At 43.1% G+C, this 12,032-nt stretch overlaps 1 protein-coding gene across 3 annotated transcripts in view; it reads left to right on the forward strand.

Annotated features, from left to right (window-relative positions):
* The window catches only part of adam22 (ADAM metallopeptidase domain 22), a 55,952-nt gene that overhangs the window by 2,101 nt on the left and 41,819 nt on the right, over window positions 1–12,032 (forward strand). For all 3 annotated transcript variants that reach the window (XM_086113729.1, XM_086113727.1, XM_086113728.1), the window contains exon 3: window positions 2,780–2,856. In XM_086113729.1, the coding sequence (XP_085969855.1) occupies window positions 2,780–2,856 (77 nt within the window). The remainder of the gene's footprint in view (window positions 1–2,779; window positions 2,857–12,032) is intronic.

The raw sequence follows: 12,032 nt of genomic DNA on the forward strand, positions 1-12,032 counted from the left end.
ACTTTGAAATGTGCCATTACATCAAAAATATTATTATTATTATTATTAATTGTTGTTGTTGTTGTTGTTGCTGTTATTCTTACTACGCCATACGCGCAGGCATCCCATACTGCCGCTGTTACAGCTCTGAAAGGCAGACAATTGCCAGGTGGACTTTGTCCCCCTTATTTCACGTGGATTCCATTTATACCAAAATTGACTATAAAATAGATTAGTGATGATTGTAAGAGATGTTCACAAAGCCCCAGGAGAGTTGGCACTCATCTGCGGCGTCACATGAAGACAGTTTGATCACGTATTTGGCTGTTTTTAGCGCCACAAGTCTAAAAACAAACCTGTCCAGTGGATTTGAAAGAATGTTACACATGCCGGATGTTATTTATAGACTCTCTGGACTATTTTTAAATCTCAGACGCAAACATCAACACCACCAACAGAAGAGTAGCAAAAAGTTCTGTTTGGTGCAAAAACAAAGCCCGTAAATGAAACTAGCCTGTGTGCGTATTTGCTTGCTGTGAGTGTACACAGAATACAATTATTTCATATCTCATTGCGTCAGACATTTCATGTCGGAAATTAGATCAGAGTACAGTACCTCTATTTACGAACGTCTATTCATACGAATTTTTCAAATTACGAAACGTCTCAACAGGAAAATATTGCCTCTTGTTACGAAAGGTAAATAAATATACAGTATGGGCTGCTCTTCCAACTCCCGAGTTTCCTGAACGCAACATGCTTATAGCTATTCTGCCTGCTCTGCCATTTGCTATTACCGAGCATCTTCCTGGCATCTCATTGGCTAAGAGGGACCTCTACCGAATGTGTCGATGTGTGCAGATAGAGAAATAGATAGATATGCGTCGATGCAGCCTCCTCGTCATTTGCCACTCGGACCACGAGGCATTCCGATAGTTTTACGTAAATGGGAATCACCCAGAAAAAAAGTGTTCACCAGTCGAGCGATCGCTCACTTTGCTGATGTTTGCCTTGGACATTTTCGAAAGATTGTTAATAGCCGACAAAAGCAACGTCCTTGGATCAGTTCTTTACAAAACCCACTTCTGAGAGAGAACATGGACTAAAGAGGGCAAAAAAAAAAAAAAAAAAAAAACCCTGATGACGCAGTTAAAAGTTAAAAGACCATCATTTTTATTCTTTACTCTTTGTTTTTTACATTATTCACAACTCTCATTTATTGTGCCAAAATCTATTTGTAACATGTATATGTTATATATTTTGATGAATTTTTATGCTTTAGGAAACATTTATGTCTGAATGTTGGGTGGCTTGGAACGGATTAGCACATTTACATGGAAAACGCGTCTCTACTGACAAAATTTCCTAGTGAAGAAATTTCTTCCAGAACTAATTAATTGCGTAAGTAGAGGTACCACTGTATATACATTTTACCCACCCTTACATGCATCGAGCAGAGCAAACAAGAGAGGCTTCTACTCCTTGGGGAAATTGTGCTGTGAGGTCACCCTTGGGAGAGCACAAGGGGCACCTCCCCAAATGGACCCCCTCCCCTACCCCCCAAACCACTTCCCCCATTCCCTTGCGGTCCTGGAGCATTCACGTTGACTAGCCCGCGGCATAAGGGTGGAAAGAAGGCGACGGACGAGCGGAATGAGTGTTGGTGGGTTCTCATTGACCCTGAGGGGTGTGGGATGAATGAATGAATGAATGAAGCCGCATGCACCATCTGTGCCCTCCAGTGAAATCAATTACACTCATGCGGCCGCAGTGATGCACATCCGTGTTATAGACCGAAAAAATGTATAGTCTGGAGATGATTTGTAGGCCGTCATTTTTCATAGCCTGCCGACGTGGCATTACAGCGCCACCCCAGACGAACACTTTCAAGCTTGTCAAATTTAGACGTCTGTCTTGCATGTTGTACAAATTTTGGACGTCGAACTGTCACACCGCGAGAAACGTCACAAGACTTCTTTTCACTTTTTCTGAATATATCGAATGGTACAATGTGGTTGATGAGAAGAACAACAACATGAGAATAGAAGTTGGTATGAAGTAAGAGAGCTCATTAAAAAAAAAAAAAGCGAAGAAAATATTGGGGTGCCCTACTTTTGTCCAGTGAGTGTTTCAAGGCCAGTTATGATGGGTGAAGCTTTTCTTGTGTTCAACCATGATTGTTATCACCATTATCTTCCTGTTTTTGTTCCATGTCGGTCTCTGAGGTGGGTTGACCGATTTATGAGGACTTTGAATTGGATCTCTTGTGATTGGTGTCATACATTTGAGTCCATCTCTTTTTGATTTCTGCAAGAAACCTTCGTGCCGATGAAGTCATTTGCCACCTTTTGGTACTTTTGTGTCATTTCAATCGAAAACAATACACAATTAACAAAAAAAAAAAGGTTACTGGAAAAAAAAATTCCAAATTATTATTAGATGAATAATTATACATAATGTGTCTCAACCCTTACAACATAACATTGAAATAATGGCAAGCATACACTATGAATCTTTGAATGCCTTTTTTTTTGTTTGTTTGTCTCCTTACATCACGTTGCTCTCACATGTCAGTACACAAAACATGGCAGAAAACTCCAACATTTGCATAATTTTCAGCACCAGCCGCAAATTAGACGAGTTGATGTCTTAATAAGCAGCCATTTCGTCGCCGGCGACAGGCTGCGGCCATCCATCCGTGTCCATTTGTCTAATGCGTGCATGTCATTACGTGCCCTCTGATCCGTGAAGATGCTCATAGCTGTAAGTGATCCGTCCTTTCTTGCGTGTCCTCTTTCAGGTGAACCACGTGGCCCAGGCCAGCTTTCAAGTGGAGGCTTTTGGCAGGAAGTTCACCTTGGATATGGAGCTCAATCAGTGAGTTGTTCTCGTCTGTCTGCACTTAGATGCCGTTATAAATTCTCCCTTGCTTCCTTGTCCGGCACACGGCTGCTGGGCGCAATCGAAAGTGTCAAGTCAGTCGTTTTTTTTTTTGTTTTTGTTTTTTAATGCAATTGCTTTTAGCATTCACCAAGGAGTCAAATATGTGACACCAATGCTTATTTGGCGACTACGGAGTCATTTTCTGGTGCATTTACTGTTGATGTGCATATACGTGTGTGTGTGTGTGTGTGTGTGTGTGTGTGTGTGTGTGTGTATACAGTGTGTTTGTTATGGGAGTGATTGAGAGGCTCCGACATAATTTACGGTAAAGGCTGGAGCACTGTGCTGTCAGACACTGATATTGATCACCACTGATGGAAAGTGAGCAACTCACTTTCCTCTCCCTCTCGCTTTACTCTTGACCATCATTTCATGCCCCCCCCCCCTCTCGTATACCAAACATAACACACCCTCAAGCTTAGCTTCACCGAGGAGGTTTTGTTTTCATCGCCGTCTATTTGTTAAGCTTCTGTTACACAGTGATCCCACGTTCGGTGCCTTTAACACAGAGATTCAGATAATGAAGTCATGATTGGGGTCAGCGTCTGGTGTGACATAAAGTATAAATAAAGTTTTAGTTTGTAGGTGACAGTTTTACAACAGGGCGAGGAGAAATGAGTCTTGGGGCTATCTATTCGAGCAGCCTATATTTTGTTTTGGTATTTTCACAGATACGTACAGTTAGAAATGGATAGTTTTCGCCGTTGTGGGCGTGAACCCAGCCGATTCATTTCATGGTAAATGGAAGTGGTTCCTTTCGTTCGCTTTAAAGCTGAAAGGGTTAAAAACAATAATTACAAAAGTGTTGGGTTTTTTGGGCTTTTTTTTTAAAGAAGCTAGAACGGATTAATGGCATTTCCATTTATTGCATTGGGGAAAGATGTTGGAGGTTCTAGTCTACCCGTTTTGTAGAAATCCTGCAGCTCATCGTGTGAAGTATTGTGTCTGTTTTGTTGACATGTTTAGAATCTCAGTGTGACCACACACACACACACACACACACACACACACTGGCGTAATCCGCTGTCCTCCTCATATCATCTTAAAAGGACAACACATGAGTGAAATCCTGTTTCAAAATGACCGTAGAAGGGAATTAGCCTCCAACCAGCCACTCTTTGCACCACTTTAACGTGTGTAGCAGTGAATACAAATACACTCAGCGGCCAGCCAAATGTGCTACTGACTCAAGCCCAGGTTTTAACAAAGAAGTGAACACCTCGTACCAATAGTAGGTGTCGGCCCCTTCTTATTGCTCACGTCATTAAATTTCAGTTACTGACTTTGACCTGCTACATCGTTGTAACAAGTCAGATGTTCATTATCTGTCTGATTTAATCAGACAAATAATGAACATCTGACCAGTTATAACAATCCAGGACAACAACATGGCCAAAAATGTGGCGACCGCACTCACTGACATTCAAGTTAGATGTCAAGTAGGGGCTGCAAATGGTCCCCCGGGCTTCGAGTTGGAGACCCCTGGTGTAAAGTATCAAAAAAGATGCAGATATTTCCTGAATTTAATTGATGTAGCGTTGAGAAGATTTCATTGAGCTTACATATCTAGTAACTTCTGGTCAAATGTCCTAAAAGTGAGTTACTATCAAGTCTGTGGCACAGTTTGAAGTCGTGCAGCAGTGCTCCTTTGGTTCTTAGCTGGTGAGTGTGATTGACAGCGTCTGTGTGTGTCCCACTTCGAGTCCCACTTTTTCATCCCTCACGAGGGACACTTTCCCACTTTGGGTGTCTGAATGTCGTCCACTCACACACACCTTCATGAACTGATTCCCCGAATGCAGCACAGACTTGACGTTCATTTAGTTTTTTGTTTGTTTTAAACAGAAAACTTGATTTTTTTTTTTGTTTACCAGAGTGGGCGGTAGCAGAGCTGAGCTGAATGGGCCATCATGTTTTGTTTTGGGGGTTTTTCCTCCATAGGTAACAGAAATCCCTCCTTCATTCTTGTTGAAAATGTTCCCTGTAGTGTTTACTTGTGTCTCTGTGTGTACACAAGCCCACATGCGAAGTGTGTCTGATGTGTATACGGGAGGAGGGGTCTGTACTACTCTCTCCATCATTGTCTTTGTCTGCCTCCTACTCCTTCATCTCTTTGACCGGCTGCTGCAACATTTACATTCATTGGACAAAAGCAAGCGGAAGAGCCGCACACACGATTGTGGGGGTTGCCCCCTTTTTTTTTTTTTAATCAACCTCAACCAAACACACACGTCTCCTCCTTCCATTCAGCTCTTATATCCCCGCACCCTACGTCACCCGCGCCTGCATGGTGAATTATTGATAAGATTAAAGAGGAGTGTGTACATGTCAATGTATTTTGGGACTTTAAAAAGGGGAGGGTGGTGTAACACACTGTCTCGTGTACAACTGTACACAAATATTTAGAAAACTGTTGTACTCATTATGACAGAAACCCATATCGTAATCAGAAGGGGAAAAAAGTGGACCTCAGGTCGATACCTTTCTAACCATATAAGATCCAAATGTGACTATTGAAGATACTTTGGGGGGATTTGATTGGGATGTGAGACTTTAAATAACACGTAGGAAGCTACAGCAGCAACAACTAAGAAAGATAACAAGCAATACTGTATACTGTATATGACATTTCAATTGTATGTAGGCGACTGGACTGTCTCAGAATTGTTTGTTATTTATTCCTTTGTTGTGTGTTCACAACCCCAAACCCCCCACCTAGAAATTATTTTGTGATTTCCTTGCTTGATTTTTCTGTTTTGGTGCATTATTTTCGCTTTTCTTGGTGTCTTTGAGGTAATCGTTAATTTATGTTTTTTTCGGGGGCGGTCCTTGAACGTCTCTCGAGCAGAACGAGGGAGCGGTCGTCGAGAGAGACGCCCCTGTATTTGTTGAGACTGTTAAAATCATGAATAAAGTGTACGTTTTAAAAAAACAACCCTACAGCTCTCCCTTTTCGGAGCTGTAACATATATTAAGGGGACGATTAGTAGAAAGCAAACTATAACTACATACTGTTACGTTTATTTCGTCTGTATTGTGTCTGCATCTGCTTCTTGGCAAGTTATGATTGAAAGCAAATCGAAATACATCCAAATATGATTGATTCAAATGTATCTATTACAGGGTTTCCACTCTTCCACTTGCTTTTTATTTATGGACCTTTTAAGGACTTTTGAGGACCAATTGAGCCCTTTTTAAGGACTTTTTCTCCATTCGGCGGGGGATTCACGGTGGACTTAATGAACAGAAAGCCACATATGACTGAGCTGGTGTTCAAATCATTGCTGCCAAAGGAAGGGCACATCTTTATTTTTAGGGGCTAAATCAGCTAACCCTTTATTTGACATACTGGATGTCAAATTGGCCTGAAATGACCCGAAGTGATCACGTGATCATCATCAGAACTGATCGGAGATGGCGGGAAAAGCAGAGCGGGAACCAGGAAGGCATGTAGCCTGACAGCGGGGTTTGAGGGGAAGGGTGCCAGGCGCATTTTACGACAAAACTATAATTTGGAAGGGTGCGTAAAATGACAGAAAAATGAAATGAACACCACTGGTTAATTTTTATGGATTTTTATTGATTTTAGAAGCTTACCCTGAAAATTAAGGACAATTAAGAACTTGTTTTTTAAAATGGATTTTTATGAACTTTAAGGACCCGTGGGAACTCTGTTTAATCGTAACCTTTCTCTATTAATAATAGTGTGAATATCATTATCTTTTTCTTATGTTGTAACCAAATGCTGACAATTAAATTGTCACTTTTAATCACCAAATATGACGACTGCAACTTGAATGTTGTGGTGGGAAACTCAATCGTGACAAATTGCCATTCCCGCATTGGTCGACCGAGTGAAAGCTGACTTCTCACTGCGTCTCCACTTTTCACTCCAACGTCTAAAATCAATAACAATTCAATGGGTGAAGCATCATCGCATTATGACAGAAGATAAACCAGAATGCAGCCATCATGATTGGTTAGTAAAAGGATGCCAACTATTTGGGGGGCTTTTAAGAACGCAACCAGATGCGCATAAGCAGGGATGGAAATTCGTCAGGCCTTCAGATGAACTTTCAAAACAAAAATGGCCCCTGATCGGGAAAAAGGCTTCTCCGTGCCTTTGTGGCATTTGAAGTAGGAGCAGGTTTTCTTGTCTTATATCGGTTACATCATCACTCCAGTGTTACAAAACAGGAACAAGAAGGCTCGCGTCCCTCCTGTGTGCAGTTGTTGACACTGACAGGCGCTCAGTGTGTTGTTATTCCTTCCGGTGTCGCGTCAGCTTTCCTGCACGCAGTCATGCTCCTTATGCTAATGCACGCTTACCGGCAATGCTGAATGCATTATTCAACTGCGTGGAGGGCGTGTGTGCACGTGTGCGTGTGTGCAATCCTCATCCGTCTATGTGGTGAGGGTTGGACTGGATAGAACGCTCATGTGAACAACGGGGTGCCTCCAAACGCACGTGTTTGTCCAAAAATGAAGCAGTTGTATTAACGCGTGGACGCGCGTGGGTGTGTCTGTGGGTAAATAAGAGTGTGGATGAATAACATTTGACTTCTTAATAGCATGCCAACCAGCAATGTTGTGCCATCTTGTTGGGCTTAGTGTGCAGAAGTGTCATAATAATTTTTTTCCTAATTAAAATACACACACACACACACACACACACACACACACACACACACACACACACACGGGTGAAATAATGAGGCGGATTAAAAAGTGGTGAAGATTAAAAGAGGATCAGAGGAGGAAAACGGAGAGTTACAACAAAGGATTCCAAATTATGCATCTCATCTTTGATTTAATTCCACACGCTCTTCTAGCAGAGTTAAATCGACAGAGATTTTTTTTTTTTTTTACATCCTTTCTCCACACATCATAAATTGCACCGTTTTCCTACTAAAGGTAGACACAGTCTATTTTGTAAAAACAACTGACTTGTTCCCATTTCAAAAAGAATTTCACACCGGAAATAATGTCAAGTGAATTAAGAGGGGTGGGGGGTTGCAATTTTTTTATGCATTAAAAAAAGATAAATAATTATATACAAATTTCCATGCATTAAATGTTTATCAGTGCTTTGGGGAGAATTTTTAGGGTTTAAATCTTTTTTCCCCCTTCAATACATTTCAGTAGGCATCACTTAAAGGCAAATTTGGGCTGTTCGCGGCGGCGGTTCCGGTTCCAGTCCTAAATGCATAGCGGGGTTCGACTATCCAGTAAATAAACACGTTGGTCCATCTTCTGATCGTATGGGTTTTTTAAAACTTGTTGATAAGTGATCGGCTCCAGAATCCTGATCATGCAAAGCTGATTTTTAGCACTGCTTACATGAAAAAAAAACAAAAAAACATCACGCCCAAGGAAAAACAACCAATCAAGGAAAGAAGGCCATGTAGGTACACTCACGTTGTTATCCGTTAGGCTTGAGAAACTTTGCTCAAACTATGGCGGAATATTCACATCTGGTTAGCTATAAAAATAAATAAAAAGGTTTAACATGAAACTGAATTTTGTCATGCCTTTAACCCTTCCATGCACAAATAATGATAACCTAATAAGTTGTCCACTGTAGTGACCGCTGTTCCTCAACGGGTTTAAAATACGAAGTCCTTTGAGCTCCCGGTACACTTCGATACTTGACGACTGTGACTGCGGAGAGAAACGCTTTTCCGTGATATGTACCTGTGCGTGTATGAATGCTCCATGTTGCCGCCGTGGAGCGTGAAAGCGACTAATGCGGTGCCCGAGCGTGCAACTTTACTCGTCCACGTGTGTGTGTGTGTGTGTGTGTGTGTGTGTGTGTGTGTGTGTGTGTGTGTGTGTGTGTGTGTGTGTGTGTGTGTGTGTGTGTGTGTGTGTGTGTGTGTGTGTGTGTGTGTGTGTGTGTGTGTGTGTGTGTGTGTGTGATTTAAGTCTCTGTTCTGGCCCGTTCCCAGGTCATGTATCACGCCCTCTAACTGCTGTGTGACACTGATACATGCCGACGCTTCTCTCGCCCCCCCCATTTACATCTCCATCCTTGTCTCTCTTCCTCTTCCGCCACCCGCTTGGTAATTTATTGAAAGGAGGCGTGATCTGATTTAGTGAGGACGCCATGTGAAACACACGAGCGCTCGAGTTAGGGGGATGGGGGGGTTAAAAGTGACGGCGTATAGGAGGACGACAAAAAAAAGAAGTATAGGATGTATGGTTGTTTTTTTAAGCACCCTCTAGTCCTGTTGCTGTGTGGGTGGAGAAGCAGCAGATGGGGGTGGGGGGGGATCAAGTGGACACCGTGTTTGTATATTTATATGCTTGGGGGAGGCAGCTACTTGAAAGGATTGCCTTGGAACAAATAGAACTGCCCTCATCCATACCACATCACTCTGCGACCTTTTTCCTCATTGCAGTCGATGATGCACGTCATCCGATGGTGTGAATGCACGCCTCCGCACACGCGCGGACACTTACACTCGCGCTTGCAAAGCACAGTTGGACGCGGCTATTGGTAGCGCAATGGTTCACATAGCTGGCTATCTTGCAGCTGCCATGGGGGTTGATTCCGTCTCAATACCTCATTCGCTGTCGCCCTGTGATCGGTAATCAATCCGAGGTGTAGTTAGCGCGGATGGGCTCCGTGGCTCCTTTGACCTTTGACTTATATTCTCTTCTTTCGCCACCCCTTTGATTGTCCTGCCTCTGTGGATCTGTCTTGCTCAGTTTCCACTGACCAGTAAAACCAAAGAGATTTCGGCACCTATGCACGCCATGTGCATGCTCTCATCTCGCACTGCATAATGCAACAGTCAGCTCCGTGCGCTTCTTTCTGTACGTTGCGTGCCACAGCAGTGGTCCCCTACTCTTTTTTTTTTTTTTGCGGCACAGACGCTTTCCACGCAAAACATGACTCGAACAGCCCAGCGTGGAGCTAAAGGGTGTCAAACAAATTTTTGTCGCCGGCCACTTTGGAGTCACGTCTTCCCTCGGAGGGCCGTTATGACAGTGAAACCGGATAAATGTTTACGGAATCAATCATCGTAATTTTACTTGTACACCAATAAATTGATGGATTAACTAGTTTTGTAAACATTCAAGTCAGTGTGTTTGTTCAATTAGGTTGAACGTTTCATTTTTTCCAGACAATTGTCTATTTTGGTGAAGGGAAAAACTCTTACCGAGCTGACAGTTTCGACTGTCACTCCAGCCTTCATCGAACCTGACACGTCTTTAAAAAACTGCTATTTGTTTGTTCTTTGTTCGATTATTGTTCAAGTGAGTGTGAACAGGGTAAAAAATGATTGCAAAATGTCAACGTTATTTATCAGACCTTCACAATTTGACATTTCGCGACAGACTTTAGCAATGATCGTGGAAGTTTACACATGAATTGCTTTGGCGGGCCACATAAGATGATGTGGCGGGCCGGATCTGGCCCCCGGGCCTTGACTTTGACACCTTTTCCTTTCTTTTTTTTTTTTCAGTCTCTGTGAAAGCCAGCACCAATTGTCAATGATGAGTGGGGAGCGCTGGCCTACAGTACACAATAGACGCAGAGAGAAAGTTCATTTTCTCAACATTTGTTAGCTGCCATCAAATCTACCGTATATTCCTGTGAAGGTAAAAAAAGAAGTAATGTCCAAGCGAGGCATTCCTGATTCGCGAAAATGAATTACAGCTTGGAGACCTTTAATGGGGCCTTGTGGGGGTGTTGAGGTGCGAGCAGCTGCAGCCATCCCTGAAGAGGAAACCTCCTCCCCCTTACTCCTCTTTCCTCTGTTCTCCTCATCCGCCCTTCCAACGTAACGCCACCCCTCACCCTGTCCTCCGTCAGCACTCCACTACTCATCACGGGAGCCTGACACAGCACGTTCAATCGCTTCTGCGCACCTCCCGCTGTCCTCCTAACATTGGCTTGAATGGCGAGTCCATACATGGAAGACAAGTCCGGTGTATGGATGTGTGTGTTTTGGCGATGATTAGACTTCAGCCTTTGTGGAAGCAATGAAAAGCTGCTAGCTTCACTCTTGTGCCAATCGCTCCACACAGTCACATCAACTTCGGTGCTGCCAAACTTGCCTTTTTTTTGGATGCTTTTTCATCCATTCCCCTGGCGACACAGAATGTGACAGGAATTTTAAGCGGGGTACACACACAAACAATAATCAGGGCAAATTTGAGCATTGCCATCTTGCTTCAAAGCCAAAGTCAGCAATGGCTTGATTGTTGCAATGCCTCAAAAAGAGTTTTTCCTGTTGTGCGGTTTGTGTGAAGAGTCATTTTCCCCATCACGATCTGCTGGGGAAAATGGTTGCGATCGCCTATTGTAAACGTTAAACTCGTTCGATATTGACGAATTGCGATGTGTGGTCAGTAGTGATAAGCCAAGCCGCAGATGGAAGATTGGGTTGTGAAATTGGACGAGACTTTGAAGCTTGCTTGCGCTGTTGCCGAACAGATTTCGAGGAGCAACGGTTTTGTTTTGTCTGTTTGTGTCTCACAAAAGAGTCGGCCACAGGAAAAATGATCAGATTTCGCGATCATATTGTAATTACGGGATAAGCTAACAGTTAGCCTAGCTGCTTTGATTTTTTTATACATGGAACCTACTCTTGGCTAGTCAATGAAAAATTCACCTACTTGCAGTTTTTATGCTCTGTTTATAATGCTTCACAATGCCACAAGATGGTGCTAAAGCCTAATAATGTCTAAAAAAAAAAGATGACATACACATCTATACAATTGAGTGGTAGCATTCTTTAAAGGAAGGATGACGTCAGTGTGCTTTTCCCCGCTTCATTTTCTTTCTGACGACCCTCTTAATAAAACGGAATAAGTCTTGTGAGTGCAACATTTCCCTTTCACTCTTTGCCCGTTTGGCGCATGAGTGGGTGGGCTGTCTGACATTCAAGGGGTGAGAAAGCGCGAGAGAGGGACGCGTGACGTAAATGGCTCTTGCGCGCCTGCTTCTGAATGGTTTGTCGGCTCGATCGTTGGTAGCGTCGGCTCGGAAATCCGCTGATTGACAAGCGCGCCGGCACACAAGACGTTGCCGCGGCGACTGAGCGGAGAAAAAAAAACATCTTCCAGCAGAGCGAAGGATAAGTACACTGTTGAAGAGA

This window comes from Hippocampus guttulatus, chromosome 6 (genome assembly GCF_054856545.1).
Source record: "Hippocampus guttulatus isolate MCC_2025c chromosome 6, RoL_Hgut_1.0, whole genome shotgun sequence".
Classification (NCBI taxonomy): Eukaryota; Metazoa; Chordata; class Actinopteri; order Syngnathiformes; family Syngnathidae; genus Hippocampus; species Hippocampus guttulatus.